The following is an 18,864-nucleotide window of genomic DNA, read 5'->3' as shown; positions in this document are numbered from 1 at the left end:
ATCAGAAAACACAGTAGACGCCCACCCCGCCCTCCAGTGAGCTCTCGCTGGACACCACTGAAATCGCAAATGTCGTTGGTTTGGGGTCAATGAAATACACGCTACAGGGCGTCTGGCTCGGAGCTGTCCCTGAAGTAAGCGATTTGTAACACTTCGTTGAGTCACTGTGACCTCAACTGCTGCTCAAATTGCTGCTGCAGATGCAGTACGATGCGTCAGAGCCCTACGCTGAACACGATAGTCATCCCTCTCGGTAGTGCCATGTGGCCTCACGGAGTCCAGTCATCTTGCGAAAATAGGACGAATATTGAGGAAAGAGACCACCTGATTGTTGCCACGGCGCTTGAGGTATCAGAGGAGCATGAGAAGGTTGTGGCAGTTGATGAGGATACGGAGCTTCTCATCATGTCAATCCCCTGGCCATACCACTAGCAAACATATATTTCTCAAAACATGGAAGAAGAACGGCCTCATCAAAAATATTTTGTCCCAACAGCTTCAGACTGGCAGACAACATCAGACTCGTAAGTCACCGCACCGCAAGTGGATGTGACAACTCCAGCACTCTTCAAGAAGGCCAAGAAGAAGGCGGTCAAATTGCAGGGCGAAAATGAATGTCTTCTATAAGAAATCAAACTTTTCTTCGAGCATGACCCTTAAGCTGAAGCTATATCGAAGTGGCTTGCGATTTTTAACAACTCTCTGGGGAATTAGGGTAGGAGGTTAGATAAATTGCGATTCGATATGTTTTACAAAGCCCTCGTGAAATCCAAATTCAACCTCGCATCTCTATCACCAACATCCAAAAGAGGCCGCCAGATTGCTTGAGAACTTGCCCACAAGAAAAAATATGGCTAGAACACTAGATTGTTCCGCTTCTCTAGCGATGAAGGGATGACGGGCTCCAAAGTTCGGTCTTGACACTGTTCCTACCTCCAAGAAAGCAGCTCCACAGTCCCTTCTCTACACAATTTTCTGCAAATGCAACAAGGGATGTGCAGGTGGTTGTGGGTGTCGGAAGGCTGGGATTAAATGTTCACTGATTTGTGCCAATTGCAAGAGGCACTCCTGCACTAACTTCCTCCAACCAGGTGAAACTGACGAACCATATGTTGACGAAGACCTGGACTGCACATAGGGAGCGACGTAAAATTATGGACTTTGAGGAGCCGAGAGTTGGGGGGAGGGACTTCGAAAAGGAAATCACATACTTCGAGGAGCCGAGTGGCTCAACGACAGTCAAACGTTGACATCTGTGAAATTTGTATACCTACCCTTTTTTTCTTCCCTTCTCATCTTCATATCTTTAACTACAATTTATGAAATATGATCTTCACTAATTGATTTCAAGATTGTGTTTCTTATCCTGCCTCCATGTCTGTATCATGTGAATGCATCTCATCATATTCTACTTGAAACCATTTTTCAAAATTACCTTTTTATATATTCTACAATTTTGATATTTTATTGTACTACTATATTTACTAAGTACAAGATTAGTACACTGGAGTACTATAGTACTATATTTAATATAGTGTAAAAGACACTCATTGAAGAACTGCAGTTTAAACAGTCTTCATTGATGGTGAGAAATGGTCCAACTATAAGGTGGAGCTTTATGGAAATGGGTGGTCCAAAAAACTCACTTTTCGTCTCATCGAAAGCAGTATTTATTCCTCCGTAACTTTCGTATGGGCCACTTTATTGATACATGGATTAGTTTAGATGATGATACGAAAAAGCAGAAGTTAAAACAAAAAATTTTCATAGATATATAAAATTTGTCCAACTTTGATGAGCACTAGCGTGGTAGCAGATGGTATAAAAAATATGCGTCTGGTCTCATTCAACGCAGAGTTTAATGTCCTACAACTGTTAATAGTGCAATTTGTTCGATATTATGGACCCTGTACGAGATATAACCGTAAAACCGCAAAAATACCCCTTTTGGTGGTACATTTTTACCTCCAATCACTTAAGCACAACTCCACCGAACTGGAAAAACCTAGGACAGACGAATTGGACCACAAATTAAGCAATTAAAACAATAAAACCTTTTGTAGAAATTATTTCTGATTTGATTTTTTGATTTTACGCTACTGGCCTATAAATTATATTTTCCCTAAACGATCTTTTATCTAATCATATGTTATTTCAATCTCACATCAATTGCGGAACTAGTAGTCATATGGTCTTTCATCTATATCGGTCATTACAATGTGTTCACTATGCTATTCACAGTAGCTGACGCATATTCTTATTTTCTTATCCATTAATGAAACAACTACTGCATTACCGCTATTTGATCTTATTTTGAGGTATATGCACCGATCTGACTAGTCCTACTGTCGCACTTCACTAATTCTCACTATATCTAACTTCATCCTACCATTGCTTCTTTTAAATATTTAACCTACCTACTCGATTAGGGATATAACATTCAACGTTCCAACCCATAGAAAGTCAGATTTGCATATCCTGATGATATGACTGAAATGGCACCATATACCAAAATATTTACCAGACAAAATATTTTCAATTTTGAAAACTCTATTTTATCAAACTAATTTGTTGCTAACTTCCCACCTGAAATTCTGAAACTTATCATGTTGCCTTCAGTTTACAGTAAATCACTGTAAATGTCAAATTCACCTTTCAGTTCGTCCTTCATGAGTTATTCAGAATACATTATTCCCCATAATATCCACATGCACATCTATACTCCGTGTTGTAGAAGTTGCTACTTCTGACGCCATTCTCATTTCCTTCAATTCATTATTGCATTCGCAGTTGGTTTGCGGTGAGAGAGACTGTCGCTAAAGCTCCATATGAGCTCTAATTTGCTCGATTTTCTTGTTGTAGTTATTTCACGAAACGTTTGTGCATGGAAGTAATATATTGATCTGTTCTTAATGGAACGTACGCTGTCAAAAGTTTTCAACAGGAAAACGCCTCGTGATGCAAAACGCCTCTCTTGTAGCATCTACCGGCGTTTGTTGAGCATTTCTGACAAGGAGACAGTGCTTACTCGTCATCACCTATTTCGTCCCATTTATGGAACTGGAGCAGGTTGAAGACTACGAACATCCATGAATGAATGTGAAGACAAGTGAAAATATTACTTACCAAAATGCTGTGTAGACGCTGTCGTGGACAGAATAGTGGTGGGGCAGTTGACATCGGTCCTACAAGAATTGTGGGGGTTCTCCAGCAGATGGCAGCACAGTGATGTCGCACCGAGGCAACAGCTGCAGGCGTACCCAGTGTGGGGTTAGGTTGTTTTGGGGAAGGAGACCAGACAGCGAGGTCATCGGTCACCCAGCGTGCAATCATGGATTGAAACAGTGAGCAGTCGTGAGGCCGTGTGTCTATCATGCTTGAGTGTTGTATAATTTAGCAAATCCATTGTGTCCGTGAATACCAACATGCCACATATGTTCACCCATGCAGAATACACAGACATGTTGTTTGTGTGCGGCTACTGTAATGGTAGTGCCAGTGCACCTGTGACAGAATACCAGAGACGCCTCCCTGATCGACAGACCCCCTGTGCAAGGGTATTTCATGGCTTTTCAAACATTAGGTGAATCTGGAATACTACCCATTGCACATGTAACATCAGAACGTGAGGCTGTCCAGTCACTTGAGGAAAGGGAAGACATTATTGCAATGGTAGAACGGAGTCCCATCACCAGTACATCAGCTCCATATTCCACAAACGTGAGTGTGGCATAAATTAGATTCTGAGGGCCTGTACACATTCCTATGTCCAGCCCGTGGAACATCTGCATCCAGATGACTCAGTAAGCAGACAGCAATTTCGTGAATGGTTGGCTGTACACAGAGGCGTTATGTAGTACACTTAATTTACAGATGAGGCCACATTTACACGCATTGGTATCATGAGCACCTGCAATTCTCATACATGGTTGATGGAGAACCCACATGACACTAGTGGAATAAGATTCCAAGTTAAGTTGTCAGTGAACGTCTGATATGGTATGATTGATAACCTAGTGATAGGGCCCGTATTCCTGCCAAATCACATGACACCTGCAGGACATGCACATTTCCTGATAGAAGACCTACCTGCACTTTTGAAAGACGTGACATTATGGCAATGACGGCATATGTATCTGAAACATGATGGAACACTGATTCACTGTATCAGACAAGTATCCCAGTTGAATAATACATTTCTCCAGTGGGCATTGCGTGTAGTGGTCCCATTAACTGGGCTGCCAGATCACTCGACCTAACCCCATCACACTTCCGTTTATGGGTGATGCGTACACTACGAAGGTTCATACACGTGACGAACTTGTCGCTCGCCTCACCGCCGCTGTTGCCCTCATTAAAGTCCGCCGAGATGATGTTCAATGTGCAACAGAGCACGTCCTCCAATGCACTGACAAGTGCATCGAGATGGGTGAGGAATTTTTTGAACACATCCTGTTGGATTGATCAGTCATCTGTCCCACAATTATTCTGTCTACCACAAAGCCTACACAGCATTTCTGTAAGTAATATTCATGCTTGTCTTCATAATCATTCATGGATACGTGTAGTCCGCCTGCTTAGCTGAGTGGTAATGTGTTGCCGGCCGCGGTGGTCTAGCGGTTCTAGGCGCTCTCTCCGGAACCGCGAGACTGCTACGGTCGCAGGTTCGAATCCTGCCTCGGGCATGGATGTGTGTAATGTCCTTAGGTTAGTTAGGTTTAAGTAGTTCTAAGTTCTAGGGGACTGATGACCACAGATGTTAAGTCCCATAGTGCTCAGAGCCATTTGAACCATTTTGGTAATGTGTTTGCCTACCATGCAGCGTTCAATTTCCGGCCGGGTTGGAGATTTTCTCCGCTTGTCGACTGGGTGTTGTGTTGTCCTTATCATCATTTCGTCATCACCGACACGCAAGTCGCCCATTGTGGTGTCACCTGAAATATGACTTGCAACTCTGCGGCCGAATTTCCCCCAGTCGGTGCCTCCTGGCCGTCAATGTCAAGTGATCATTTCGTTTCATGGATGTGCGTAGCCTTCAACCCGCTCCACTTCCATAACGATTGAAAACCAGACCCATTTTCACAGGACTTTTTCGATTTGTTTTCACACGTAGAATCACCTCACAAAGTACATAACATTTCTCCTGAATCAACCTGTATATGTTATGTGTTTTCTCGTCCGCCATTAGATCATTGTGTTGGTCTTTCCTTAGGCTGGTATTACACTGTCAAATTTCTTTGTCAAATATCTTTGTCCAAAATCTTTGTCAAAGATATTTGATGGTGTAATAGGAACTTTGTCAATGGCATCCAATATTTGATCAAATCTAGGGCCTCGCTGTAGATTTGATCAAAGAAATCGCTTGTCTTCTGTTCACTGCAATGTGACATGTTACCACATGGAGCGCTAGCATCGCTGCAGCATTGTGTCGTCTGTAGTGTTTTTTTAAACATTGCCGGTAAATACAATTGGTGTGTGCCAACAACTACAAAATTAATAGAGATGTATGAAGCTGATGAGGCGCTTTACAACGTGAGGCACCGTGAATACAAAAATAGATTAAGAAGATTGGAGACAAGACCTGTCCTGACCTAACCTAAACTAACATAACATAACCCTGTCCTGTAACAAGGAATCGGAGTGTTACAGCGAGCCTGTCTTCTGAAGATGTAGCAGTCCTTAAGTGAATATTGTACTTTGTGATATGAGGATACACTTCACTGAGCACATACAGAAATGTATGCTCATCCAGTCTTAAGTAACTGATGTACGACTTGACGTCTTCCACTGTAAGCTCACGTAACAAGTTTTGTTGAATGCTTTTATCGTGTCGTCGTAAAACCAACGGCTTCACCCACATTAGATTAGTTTTTCGTTCCATAGATCCGTGCTGAAGAGATCGTCGTGGATGTGGAACATGTCAATTTTTGTACGCTGAAATAACAATACTAATAGTATGAATAAATACAATACATCATTTGTTTCTATTAAAAATTTCGTCAATGGAGTAGAAGGAGTTGGTCATTAGTAAGTCTTTCAGGCTCCTTTTAAACTGATCTTTACTTGTAACAAAAAATTTTATGTTTACTGGCAAATTATTGAAGATGAATGTTCCTGAGTAGTGGACCCCTTTTTGAACTAAAGTAAGTGCTTTTAAGTCCTTGTGCAGATCATTTTTGTTCCTGGTATTGTACGAGGGCAGTTCAATAAGTAATGCAACACATTTTTTTTCTCGGCCAATTTTGGTTGAAAAAACCTGAAATTTCTTGTGGAATATTTTCAAACATTCTCGCTTCGTCTCGTACAGTTTCATTGACTTCCGACAGGTGGCAGCGCTGTACGGAGCTGTTAAAATGGCGTCTGTAACGGATGTGCGTTGCAAACAACGGGCAGTGATCGAGTTTCTTTTGGTGGAAAACCAGGGCATCTCAGATATTCATAGGCGCTTGCAGAATGTCTACGGTGATCTGGCAGTGGACAAAAGCACGGTGAGTCGTTGGGCAAAGCGTGTGTCATCATCGCCGCAAGGTCAAGCAAGATTGTCTGATCTCCCGCGTGCGGGCCGGCCGTGCACAGCTGTGACTCCTGCAATGGCGGAGCGCGCGAACACACTCGTTCGAGGTGATCGACGGATCACCATCAAACAACTCAGTGCTCAACTTGACATCTCTGTTGGTAGTGCTGTCACAATTGTTTACCAGTTGGGATATTCAAAGGTTTGTTCCCGCTGGGTCCCTCGTTGTCTAACCGAACACCATAAAGAGCAAAGGAGAACCATCTGTGCGGAATTGCTTGCTCGTCATGTGGCTGAGGGTGACAATTTCTTGTCAAAGATTGTTACAGGCGATGAAACATGGGTTCATCACTTCGAACCTGAAACAAAACGGCAATCAATGGAGTGGCGCCACACCCACTCCCCTACCAAGAAAAAGTTTACAGCCATACCCTCAGCCGGTAAAGTCATGGTTACAGTCTTCTGGGACGCTGAAGGGGTTATTCTGTTCGATGTCCTTCACCATGGTCAAACGATCAACTCTGAAGTGTATTGTGCTACTCTTCAGAAATTGAAGAAACGACTTCAGCGTGTTCGTAGGCACAAAAATCTGAACGAACTTCTCCTTCTTCATGACAACGCAAGACCTCACACAAGTCTTCGGACCCGAGAGGAGCTCACAAAACTTCAGTGGACTGTTCTTCCTCATGCACCCTACAGCCCCGATCTCGCACCGTCGGATTTCCATATGTTTGGCCCAATGAAGGACGCAATCCGTGGGAGGCACTACGCGGATGATGAAGAAGTTATTGATGCAGTACGACGTTGGCTCCGACATCGACCAGTGGAATGGTACCGTGCTGGCATACAAGCCCTCATTTCAAGGTGGCGTAAGACCGTAGCATTGAATGGAGATTACGTTGAAAAATAGTGTTGTGTAGCTAAAAGATTTGGGAATAACCTGGTGTATTTCAATGCTGAATAAAACAACCACTGTTTCAGAAAAAAAATGTGTTGCATTACTTATTGAACTGCCCTCGTATGTATGAACTGAGTTTTTTGTTGGAAAAAGAGATATATTATTTACGACAAATTTCATTAAGGAGTAAATATACTGTGAGGCAGTAGTTCGTATACCCAGTTCTTTGAAGAGGTTTCTGCAGGACGTCCGTGAATTTACTCCACAAATAATACGTATTACACGCTTTTGGACTCTGAAAACTTTTGTTTGACTTGAAGATTTACCCCAAAATATTATACCATATGACATTATGGAATGAAAGTATGCAAGCTTTTTCATTTTTATGTCGCCTATGTCTGCTAACACTCGAATTGCAAATACAGATCTGTTAAAGGCGTTTGTGCAGTTCAGTGGTGTGCTCCTCCCAACTGAATTTGTTATCAAGTTGTAATCCCAGGAATTTAAGACTGTCAACCTCGTATGTATGGTTCCATTTTTCCCCCACTTCTTTTCTGCATGTGCGCACAATGCAATTGGGGTACGTGCAGCTGCTGTGGTTAATAACAAGTTGTTGTCAGCCATCTTGAACTTTGACGAAAAATTTGATGACAGTGTAATACCCCTCCTAGCGCTACGTCAAAGATCTTTGTCAAATATATTCGACGGAATATTTGATCACATCTTTGATCAAATCTTTGACAAAGAAATTTGATAGTGTATACCGGCCTTACCGTGATCAATCTTACAATGAATCGTTGGATTCGGGTTTCTACGTTTTGTAGTTTTTGATAGACAAAAGTTTCAATAGAGCGCCTTCTTTTTGAATAGACGTGCAAAGATATAGCCAGCAAAGAACTGTTCTGAGCTACCTTCTGGGGAAAATTATGTTTTCAAATCTTTGGTTACAACTTTTGTTCCAGTTCCAGTGACGAAGATAGCCGAAGCGTTGAGCGTAGCAGAACGCTATGGCAGAGCGTTCCTGGAGCTAGTGAAGGACGGGACAACTCCACAGGCACACAGCCCCGCCTTCAAGCACTATGTGAACAGCCGTGCGACCAACTTTAGCATTCAGGCCGACCTACGCGCCAGAGCCTTCATCAAATTGTGCAAGGAATTTGAAAGGTAAGCTTACTAATGTGCACGTTTCCCTGTTAACTTACGCTAAGAACATAAAAAACAATGTTCTAAATAAGCCGGAGTTGGTTATTGTCGTCATGAAGACTGACGAACTGAAGAATACTAATACGTGCATACATTGGAGGCTATTAAAACTACTACACCATGGATATGGCATACAACAATCGTTAAACTGGCATAAAGTGTACTACATGGTTGGACCACAAATATTAGCATCCCAGTGCAACCTAGACTGTGGAATCGATCGGTCAGGACAGCAATACTCAGTGGCTTCGCATGACTAGCGCCCGAAAGGACAGCCAGATTGTTCCCTCACTCGGTAGGATCGTACAACCTCACAAAGCAGATATCTACATCTATATCCATACTCCGCAAGCCACCTGACGGTGTGTAGCGGAAGGTACCCTGAGTACCTCTATCGGTTCTCCCTTCTATTCCAGTCTCGTATTGTTCGTGGAAAGAATGATTGTCGGTATGCCTCTGTGTGGGCTCTAATCTCTCTGATTTTATCCTCATGGTCTCTTCGCGAGATATACGTAGGAGGGAGCAATATACTGCTTGACTCTTCGGTGAAGGTATGTTCTCGAAACTTTAACAAAAGCCTGTACTGAGCTACTGAGCGTCTCTCCTGCAGAGTCTTCCACTGGAGTTTATCTATCATCTCCGTAACGCTTTCGCGATTACTGAATGATCCTGTAACGAAGCGCGCTGCTCTCCGTTGGATCTTCTCTATCCTTTCTATCAACCCTATCTGGTACGGATCCCACACTGCTGAGCAGTATTCAAGCAGTGGGCGAACAAGCGTACTGTAACCTACTTCCTTTGTCTTCGGATTGCATTTCCTTAGGATTCTTCCAATGAATCTCAGTCTGGCATCTGCTTTACCGACGATCAACTTTATATGATCATTCCATTTTAAATCACTCCTAATGCGTACTCCCAGATAATTTATGGAATTAACTGCCTCCAGTTGCTGACCTACTATTTTGTAGCTAAATGATAAGGGATCTATCTTTCTATGTATTCGCAGCACATTACACTTGTCTACATTGAGATTCAATTGCCATTCCCTGCACCATGCGTCAATTCGCTGCAGATCCTCCTGCATTTCAGTACAATTTTCCATTGTTACAACCTCTCGATACACCACAGCATCATCTGCAAAAAGCCTCAGTGAACTTCCGATGTCATCCACAAGGTCATTTATGTATATTGTGAATAGCAACGGTCCTATGACACTCCCCTGCGGCACACCTGAAATCACTCTTACTTCGGAAGACTTCTCTCCATTGAGAATGACATGCTGCGTTCTGTTATCTAGAAACTCCTCAATCCAATCACACAATTGGTCTGATATTCCATATGCTCTTACTTTGTTCATTAAACGCCTGTGGGGAACTGTATCGAACGCCTTGCGGAAGTCAAGAAACACGGCATCTACCTGTGAACCTGTATCTATGGCCCTCTGAGTCTCGTGGGCGAATAGCGCGAGCTGGGTTTCACACGACCGTCTTTTTCGAAACCCATGCTGATTCCTACAGAGTAGATTTCTAGTCTCCAGAAAAGTCATTACACTCGAACATAATACGCGTTCCAAAATTCTACAACTGATCGACGTTAGAGATATAGGTCTATAGTTCTGCACGTCCGTTCGACGTCCCTTCTTGAAAACGGGGATGACCTGTGCCCTTTTCCAATCCTTTGGAACGCTACGCTCTTCTAGACACCTACGGTACACCGCTGCAACAAGGGGGGCAAGTTCCTTCGCGTACTCTGTGTAAAATCGAACTGGTATCCCATCAGGTCCAGCGGCCTTTCCTCTTTTGAGCGATTTTAATTGTTTCTCTATCCCTCTGTCGTCTATTTCGATATCTCCCATTTTGTCATCTGTACGACAATCTAGAGAAGGAACTACAGTGCAGTCTTCCTCTGTGAAACAGCTTTGGAAAAAGACATTTAGTATTTCGGCTTTTAGTCTGTCATCCTCTGTTTCAGTACCATTTTGGTCACAGAGTGTCTGGACATTTTGTTTTGATCCATCTACCGCTTTGGCATAAGACCAAAATTTCTTAGGATTTTCTGCCAAGTCAGTACATAGAACTTTACTTTCGAATTCATTGAACGCCTCTCGCATAGCCCTCCTCACACTACATTTCGCTTCGCGTAACGCCATCTACAGTCTGTATATTGAAAAAGATTACAGAGCGGCTTTCTCACCCACAAATCGCTTTTTAATGTTAGTTGTTCATTAGCAGCTCGTGTTAGATCTCATGTAAGGAGAGACGTGTACTAAGCCGTGTCGGAATTCATCAGTGGGAGAATGTTCCCTATCCAGATATGCTGCTCGCGCTGATTGGTATTCCATGACTACAATGCGAATATGGAAATGATGAGTCAGGACAGTGATACTCAGTGGCCTCGCATGACAAGCGCCTGAAGGGACAGACAAATTGTTCGCTCGCTCAGCGAGTCAGGAAATGGCCTTGTGTGCAGCAAGACAACGTTGTAGTTTCCCTGCCAACGGACATGCAGAATGTCCGCGTTTGCGTTTATCTCTATGCTCGCCTTTATGTAGCATTTGGACTTCCTACTCGTCTGTAGAATGACTCTCATGTCGAGTTTCCTTCCCTCTGTTGGGGTTCAGCTTTCATGTTTTGATGTAGAGCCACAATCGGCTCGTATAGTAAAGTTTGAGCTGGGTTCACGACTTTGTCATGCCTTGTGCAGATATAAAAGTGGCGACAAGGATATGATTCGTTCGTGGTGCACGTCAGTAGGGAGCAGGTGACCACTTAGTCTAATTATCTGTGCCAGCGACCTATGGGACCCCCGCCAACGTCGTCTCGAAGCCGTTTGGGTGACGGGGTCAGTCGCGGTATTTGGTCCGATAGGGAACATCGAATTGTGACAGCATACAACTCCATGGCCCCTCCTTCTGCGCCTTCCGCCGTCCTACCTTCGACCGCGGACACGGGAACTGGTGGGGATAGCTTCAAATTCAAATGGCTCTGAGCACTATGGGACTTAATATCTGAGGTCATCAGTCCCCTAGAACTTAGAAAAACTTAGACCTAACTAACCTAAGGATATCACACACATCCATGCCCGAGGCAGGATTCGAAACTGCGACCGCAGCAGACGCGCGTTTGCGGACTGAAGCTCCTAGAACCTCTCGGTCACCGAGGCCGGCGGGATAGCTCCTTTGACTGCCGCTGTGGAGCCCATGGAATTTGACCAGGTGAACTCTACCCCACAGTCGCCAGTGGTTGAAATGGTTCAAATGGCTCTAAGCACTATGGGACTTAACATCTCTGGTCATCAGTCCCCTAGACTTAGAACTACTTAAACCTAACTAACCTAAGGACAGCACACACATCCATGCCCGAGGCAGGATTCGAACCTGCAGCCGTAGCAGCAGCGCGGTTCCGCACTGAAGCGCCTAGAACCGCTCGGCCAGCTAGTGGTTGAAACCTGGCTCCACCAATGCCGGCGGATATAACGCCACACCAGCCTCCACAATCTCCCGCATCTCCAGAGGACCTAGCTGGATCGGTATTGAATCCTTAAGTGGTCTGTCCGCTGCCAGAAAACTTCACGCCCTCGCTGGTTTATCAAAAAGCTTCTGCATGAAGCCTGTACAGTCCAGAATCGGTATGCCAATCAGAAAAAATCGCCGTGAGCACTGAGGCAACCATCCCACCAATGGACGAGGTTGAAAAAACCACCATATCCTACTGCATGAAGACGTCCGTATCGGCCTGCTGCACATTGTCGTCTGACAGGAATCTTCGGTCCTTCAAGGTCTTTTTTAAGGGATCGAAGGCATGATAATCGCGTGGGAAGATATCAGGGCTATAGAGTAGCTGCTCCAGCGTCTCCCACTCGATTCGCGTAACTTGCGCGGTACGACATTTGTGATACGGGACCGTGCGTTATCATGAAGCAGCAGCAACCCTCTTTGTACCATTCCAAATTATGGTTTTCGACAGACATACTGTCCCATATACATTCATCATTCTCTGGTGGATGTCTACCAGTGTTTCTCCTTCGGCAGCCAAGAAACGAATAACAGCACGTTGGTTCTGTTCGGGCGGATTTAGTAATAACGTCACCATAGTTCACGTTTCTGCATTTACCATAGCACTTCTGAAAGACACAAATGCCACACTGATCCCTTGCCTATATGTCGGTGCTTATATACCCGCATCGGTGTCGCTCTACGGTGCATATACGCTGCAACAACGACCTCAGACGTAAACGTTTTGATGGCCCCTTGTAGTGTCCCGTCTAGATGGTAGCGGATAAACTGGTGTGGATATTACAGCGTAATACTCGTAGTACAGAATGGTGTCACGGAGAAAGCAGGTGAAGCATGGCATGGGCAGAGCCACTGATTTCAAGTGTTTACCTTTCAGCAAAATTTTGGAAATTTGTGCTGAAGTCATCGGTCCCTAAGCTGACTCCCTACTTAGTCTAACTTAAACTAACTTACGCTAAGGACAAGACACACGCCCATGCCCGAGGGAGGACTCGAACCTCCAACTGGGAGAGCCGCGCTAGCCGTGACAAGGCGCCCAAGATCGTGCGGCTACCTGTCAGCGGCGATAGTCCTGGATCAGCAGTTCTTATCTTGATTTCAGCTCCCTCAGATCTGGCTTTTAGCTCGCGCCATGCTCTGTTCCCGCATACAATTCTTTATGTTGATATGTTATCAGTTATTCGCTCTTGTCACAATTGTGTTTACCTTCATGCTTTTGGACTCTCTGCTTCACTCTCTGCTTCCCCGTAGATAGACTCGTACGTCGAGTGTTTCTTCCCAAAGTCTAGGGCTCAGTTCAGCTTTGATGTTGAGCCACTGTCAGCTCATATAGATAGATACATTTGTTATCGACAGTGACGATTCGTGGGATTATTTGTGCACATATAAAAACGAGTATCCACCGAACGGACAGGCTTCTTTACTCCCGTGCAAGCCAAGCTACGCACGACCCGAGCACTCTAAAGGAATCTTGGTTGCATTCCTGTCTCCCCGCAGTGCTATGCTACGTAGCAGTTTATTCTTATACTCTCATTGAAGTATTATGAGTAAGGTTCGGAAGTCTTTTATCCGAGTATAGCAAGTCAAGGCCCAGTATATTACATATTTATTTTTGGTCGTTGTGGTCCAGAAAATTGTTGATTTTATTTGTCCTTTTTTTCCTTTTTAGGTGTATTTTGGGCATATTTATTCATTTCGATGTGAACGATTTTCTCTGTATTTTCACCTTTCTTCGATTAGTACTGGCTATTCTCAATTCGAACCATCATTAGGTCACCTCTGGTATATGTTTTCTGTAGCAAGCAGAAATATCTCTGAAAATCAAGGTCCTTTACAAAAAAATGGTTCAAATGGCTCTGAGCACTATGGGACTCAACATCTGAGGTCATCAGTCCCCTAGAACTTAGAACTACTTAAACTTAACTAACCCAAGGACATCACAAACATCCATGCCCGAGGCAGGATTCGAACCTGCGACCGTAGCAGTCACGCGGTTCCGGACTGAAGTGCCTAGAACCGCACGGCCACCACGGCCGGCACACACTTAAGAAACTGAAGATGTCCATTATACTGCAACGTCAACTAATGTAAGGTTTTGGAAGTCTAGGTTCTGCAACCTTGATATATTTCAGCCAAATATGAAGCAAGTTATACCGATTTTAATTACTTTTTCCAGGATATGTATTCCGGGATCGCTCAATTCATTCTAAGTGGCGAAAGTAGTTCATTCCAAACTAACCAAATGCATTTTAGGAAACACGAAGTTCGTTTTTCATATTATGTTAATTCAAACGTATATGTCTGAAAGAAGAAGGTTTTCTTTCGTACTAAGCTTTCTTCGCACTATGCTGCACAGTATCAAAATATGGTTTCTAGTATCCAGTGAGCCGTATTTTTTTCCTATTTCAATCAATGTCTGCCCTAACTTTAAAAAGCCTATATAGGCCTAGTACTAAATGGTCTTAAGTCCTGAGCACACATTTCCATACACTTGTCCGCTGCCATGTCTTTGTCATCTTTCAAAATATTTATGGAGTGAAGAAACTATGGAGCAAATTTACAAACATTTCGCAACATACTTTAGGTTCCCGAATAAGTGTGCAATAACTTTTTACACAATTTGCTTTGCTGAACACCTACCGATTTACGAACTTCCATCATGGTGCAGTAATTTTAGGACAGCAACTTGTGTTAATCAATACGGCGGGAAAACAGTCAAAGTTAAAAATTTCACTTTTATTTACTTGATAACTAATTATATCTATGCTCTGTAACTGTTCATTTGCACTTTGCATAACTTCGTTACCGTGACATGTTTGGCCCGCATCTCGTGGTCGTGCGGTAGCGCTCTCGCTTCCCACGCCCGGGTTCCCGGGTTCGATTCCCGGCGGGGTCCGGTATTTTCTCTGCCTCGTGATGGCTGGGTGTTGTGTGCTGTCCTTAGGTTAGTTAGGTTTAAGTAGTTCTAAGTTCTAGGGGACTGATGACCATAGATGTTAAGTCCCATAGTGCTCAGAGCCATTTGAACCATTTGACATGGTTGCTATATTTTGAGAAACACCATTTTGACTATCTCGATCATCTGAAAACCAATCCCGATCCGAAATTTGTCATCAAGTAAATAAAAGTCCATTGACCTAGCGACTTGTTTGAAGCTGCCTCATAAACACTCGAAAATTTGTTCATTTTGCTGCTCCCACCGTTAAGATAACAGAGCTGCAGTGAAACTACCTACGCAGGCATATACCTGGCTATTCTGTAGTCGCACTGGGTTGACAGCGCTACCTGTTGTCATGTGTGGCAGGTTGAACGCGTGCTGCGAAGTTTGCTAGGCTGGCGGAAACCCACGTTGGCCTGCTTTAACCTCTGTGCTCTAGTGTCTCCGTTGTGGCAGGTTGAGCTGCTTTCGATGCGGCGGAGACAGAGGCAGGCTGGCTGGCAGGAGAATTTTTACACCTCTGTACACTGACAGTGCGATGAGTCACAAGCATTACGGACTGTCAGCACGGCAACTGTTGCAGCTTCCCATGATGCGGCAGCAGAGAGAGGCGCTCCGAGAATGGTATGCCCAGTGAAAACACTGCACATAGCATTGGTGCCACGTCGTCTTTTCAGAAGTTTCTTGTACAGCATCAGGATGGACATATCCCTATGTTGAGACACACCACCTGTTGAGATGGTATGGGGTGCCATTGAGCACACGACACGTTCATTTCTGGTCCGCGTAGCCGATAATTAGAACGTCATAAGTTAGACTTCTGACATGTCACAGCCGCTGGCTGTGCCCAACTTCCAGGTCTCTTTCAACATGATAAGGCAAGAGTGCATGTTGCCCAAGCTGCCCTGACCTACCTCCAAACGGAAGGTGCTCGCACTGCTGCCCGGGCACGCTAGTTCTCCAGATCTCTCACTGACTGAAAACAATTAGTAATAGGTTGCCTAGAGGCTGGCAGGCCACCACTCAACAGTAACTGCGATTGATCAACTCTGATCTAGAGCTGATGCAGCATGGAATGACTTACCTGTATCTGTCATCCAAGGTCAGTCAAGTTAGGGCCATTTTTGTTCTCAAAGGTGGAAGCTCTGTGAACTAAATTTCACAAATAACCTACAAACTTAATAATGCATTCGTTCTACTGCACTGTGTTCGCGAAATAAATACAATTTCATTCTTTGCTATTCATTCTGGAGTCCAGTTTTTAGTGGACGGCGTGTACCATACAGTCGGATAAAAAAAATCGCAACACCAAAAGATAATTAATCCGGCGTGATGAACTTTCGGCATTACATTTTGAAGCAACGTTGCAAGCTCGTAGGTTAATGTAAGCGCGAGATATGGCTTTGGAAATCTGAAATGCTGGTACGTTAATAACCGGTTTAACCGCAAGAATGCTGAATGCACGCACGCACTCGTGCGTGTATTGTGTTGTACAGGTGCCGGACGTCAGTTAATGGGATGGAGTTCCACGCCTGTTTCGCTTGGTCAGTCAATACACGGACGGTTAATGCTGTTTGTAAATGACATTGGAATTGTCGTCCGATGATGTCCCATATTGGCTCGATTGGAGACAGATACGGTGATCATGAAGGCCAAGGCAACATGTCGACACTCTATAGAGCGTGTTGAGTTGCGGCAGCGGCATGTGGGCGAGCGTTATCTAGTTGGAAACCACACTCTAGAATGCTGTTCACGAATAGCAGCACAATAGGTCGAATCTCTGTTGATGTGCAAATTTTCAGTCAGGGGCCGTGAGCCGCGCGGGGTAGCCAGGTGGTCTGGGGCGTTTGCCACGGTTCGCGCGGCTGCCCCCGTCGGAGGTTCGAGTCGTCCCTGGGGCTTGGGTGTGTGTGTCGTCCTTAGCGTAAGTTAGTTGAAGTCAGATTAAGTAGTGTGTAAGCCTAGGGACCGATGACCTAAGCAGTTTGGTCCCATAGGAACTTATCACCAAAAAAAAGAAAAATCAGGGGGTGCTAGAAAACCACGAGAGTGCTCCTGTTGTGATTCGAAACCTCACCCCAGACCATAACTCCAGATGTAAGTCCAGTGCATCTTGCTCACAAACAAGTTGATTGTAGGCCCTCAACTGACCTCCTTCAAAGCAACGCACGGCCGTCACTGGCACCGAGGCAGAATCAAGCTTCCATCAGAAAACACGACAGACCTCCACTCTGCCCTCCAATGAGGTCTCGCTTGACACCGCTGAAATCGCAAGTGGCGTTGATGTGGGAATGCACGCTGCAGGGCGTCTGGCTCGGAGCTACCCTTGAAGTAGCCGATTTGTAACAGTTCGTTGTGTCACTGTGATGCCACCTAACGCTCAAATTGCTGCTGCAGATACAGTACGATGCGTCAGAGCCATGCGCCGAATATGACGGTCTTCCCTCTCGCTAGTGCCATGTAGCCGTCCGAAGCCTGGTCTTCTTGCAAATGTACATTCTCGTGAGCAGCGCTGCCTGCAGTCATGTATAGTGGCTACATTCTTGCCAAATCTTTCTGCAGTATCGCAGAAGGAACATTCCCGCAGAGGGAGCATTCAGCTTCTCGTAGTCCTGTTACATGACCCGTTCAAACTCAGTGAGGTGTTGATAACGGCATTTTTGTTGCCTTAAGGGCATTCTTGACTAAAATCAACTCACACCGTCCAATCTCAAAGGTAACTAACGCTCACGACCGTTACAGCGCGTATTTAAAGCAAACCTGATTTGCATCCTCATAGTGACTCTACTAGTGCCATTCTTATCCGACTGGCGCGAAATTTGACCAGCAAGACTCCCCATCACCACATCTCTGACTACCGAGCGGCACTGAGTAGATACTCTCTGCCAGTCCACCCAAGCTGTGTCCACAACAGTGAACATATATAATGTAAATAAATTAGTGAACTCTTAATGTATGTATCTGTGTTATAATTTAGCACACCCATCCGTACGCGAGTTCCGACATGTTTAAGCTTTCAGAGCCAGTGGCTCCTTCTTAAGGCAGAAGGACTGAAGGGATAGAAAGACGGATGAAGGAAATGGGCTGGCGAGATTTAGGAAATGGGGAAAGTTACAAAAAGTCGCCCAGAACTCAAGATCAAGGGAGATGTACAGGTCAGGATGAGCAGGAAAGACTGATTGTTGGGATCTACATCGGATGAGATTTAAGAAGCTGAAAGCCTAAAGATGGAAGATAGCATGATAAACAAAACAGAGGGTACTGAGAAAACATCGTACAAAAGTTAATAAAAGCAAAAAACTAAGTGTATTATATGTGATAGAGATGGAGTCGGGGGAAAAATAAACAGGACAGAAAATAAAAGATACGCACACATCAAAAAAAAGTTTTGCATCATCTCGGTTCCGAGAGTTCCGCAACCTGTACAGAAAATTGGAATCAAGATCGACATAAACATCATATCCGCTCTTTTTATTGCTCGTGAGAACCTCACATTGCATGTTGTACCACCATACAGCGAGACCTTCAGAGGTGGTGGTCCAGACTGCTGTACACACTGGTACCTCTAATACGCAGTAGCACGTCCTCTTGCATTGATGCATGCCCCTATTCGTCATAGCATACTATCCACAAGTTCATCAAGGCACTGTTGGTCCAGATTGTCCCACGCCTCAACAGCGATTCGGCGTAAATCCCTTAGAGTTGTTGGTGGGTCACGTCGTCCATAAACAGCCCTTTTCAATCTATCCCAGGTATGTTCGTTAGGGTTCATGTCTGGAGAACAAGCTGACCACTCT

The 18,864-nt window shown here is 44.5% G+C and overlaps 1 protein-coding gene across 1 annotated transcript in view; it reads left to right on the top strand.

The window, feature by feature from the left end:
• Positions 1-18,864, top strand: part of LOC124594614 (peroxidase-like) — a 140,622-nt gene that overhangs the window by 6,562 nt on the left and 115,196 nt on the right. The window contains exon 2 of the mRNA XM_047132989.1: positions 8,375-8,576. Coding sequence (XP_046988945.1) covers positions 8,375-8,576 — 202 coding nt within the window. The remainder of the gene's footprint in view (positions 1-8,374; positions 8,577-18,864) is intronic.

This window comes from Schistocerca americana, chromosome 1 (genome assembly GCF_021461395.2).
Source record: "Schistocerca americana isolate TAMUIC-IGC-003095 chromosome 1, iqSchAmer2.1, whole genome shotgun sequence".
Classification (NCBI taxonomy): Eukaryota; Metazoa; Arthropoda; class Insecta; order Orthoptera; family Acrididae; genus Schistocerca; species Schistocerca americana.
This window is presented reverse-complemented; position numbering and strand designations above follow the sequence as displayed.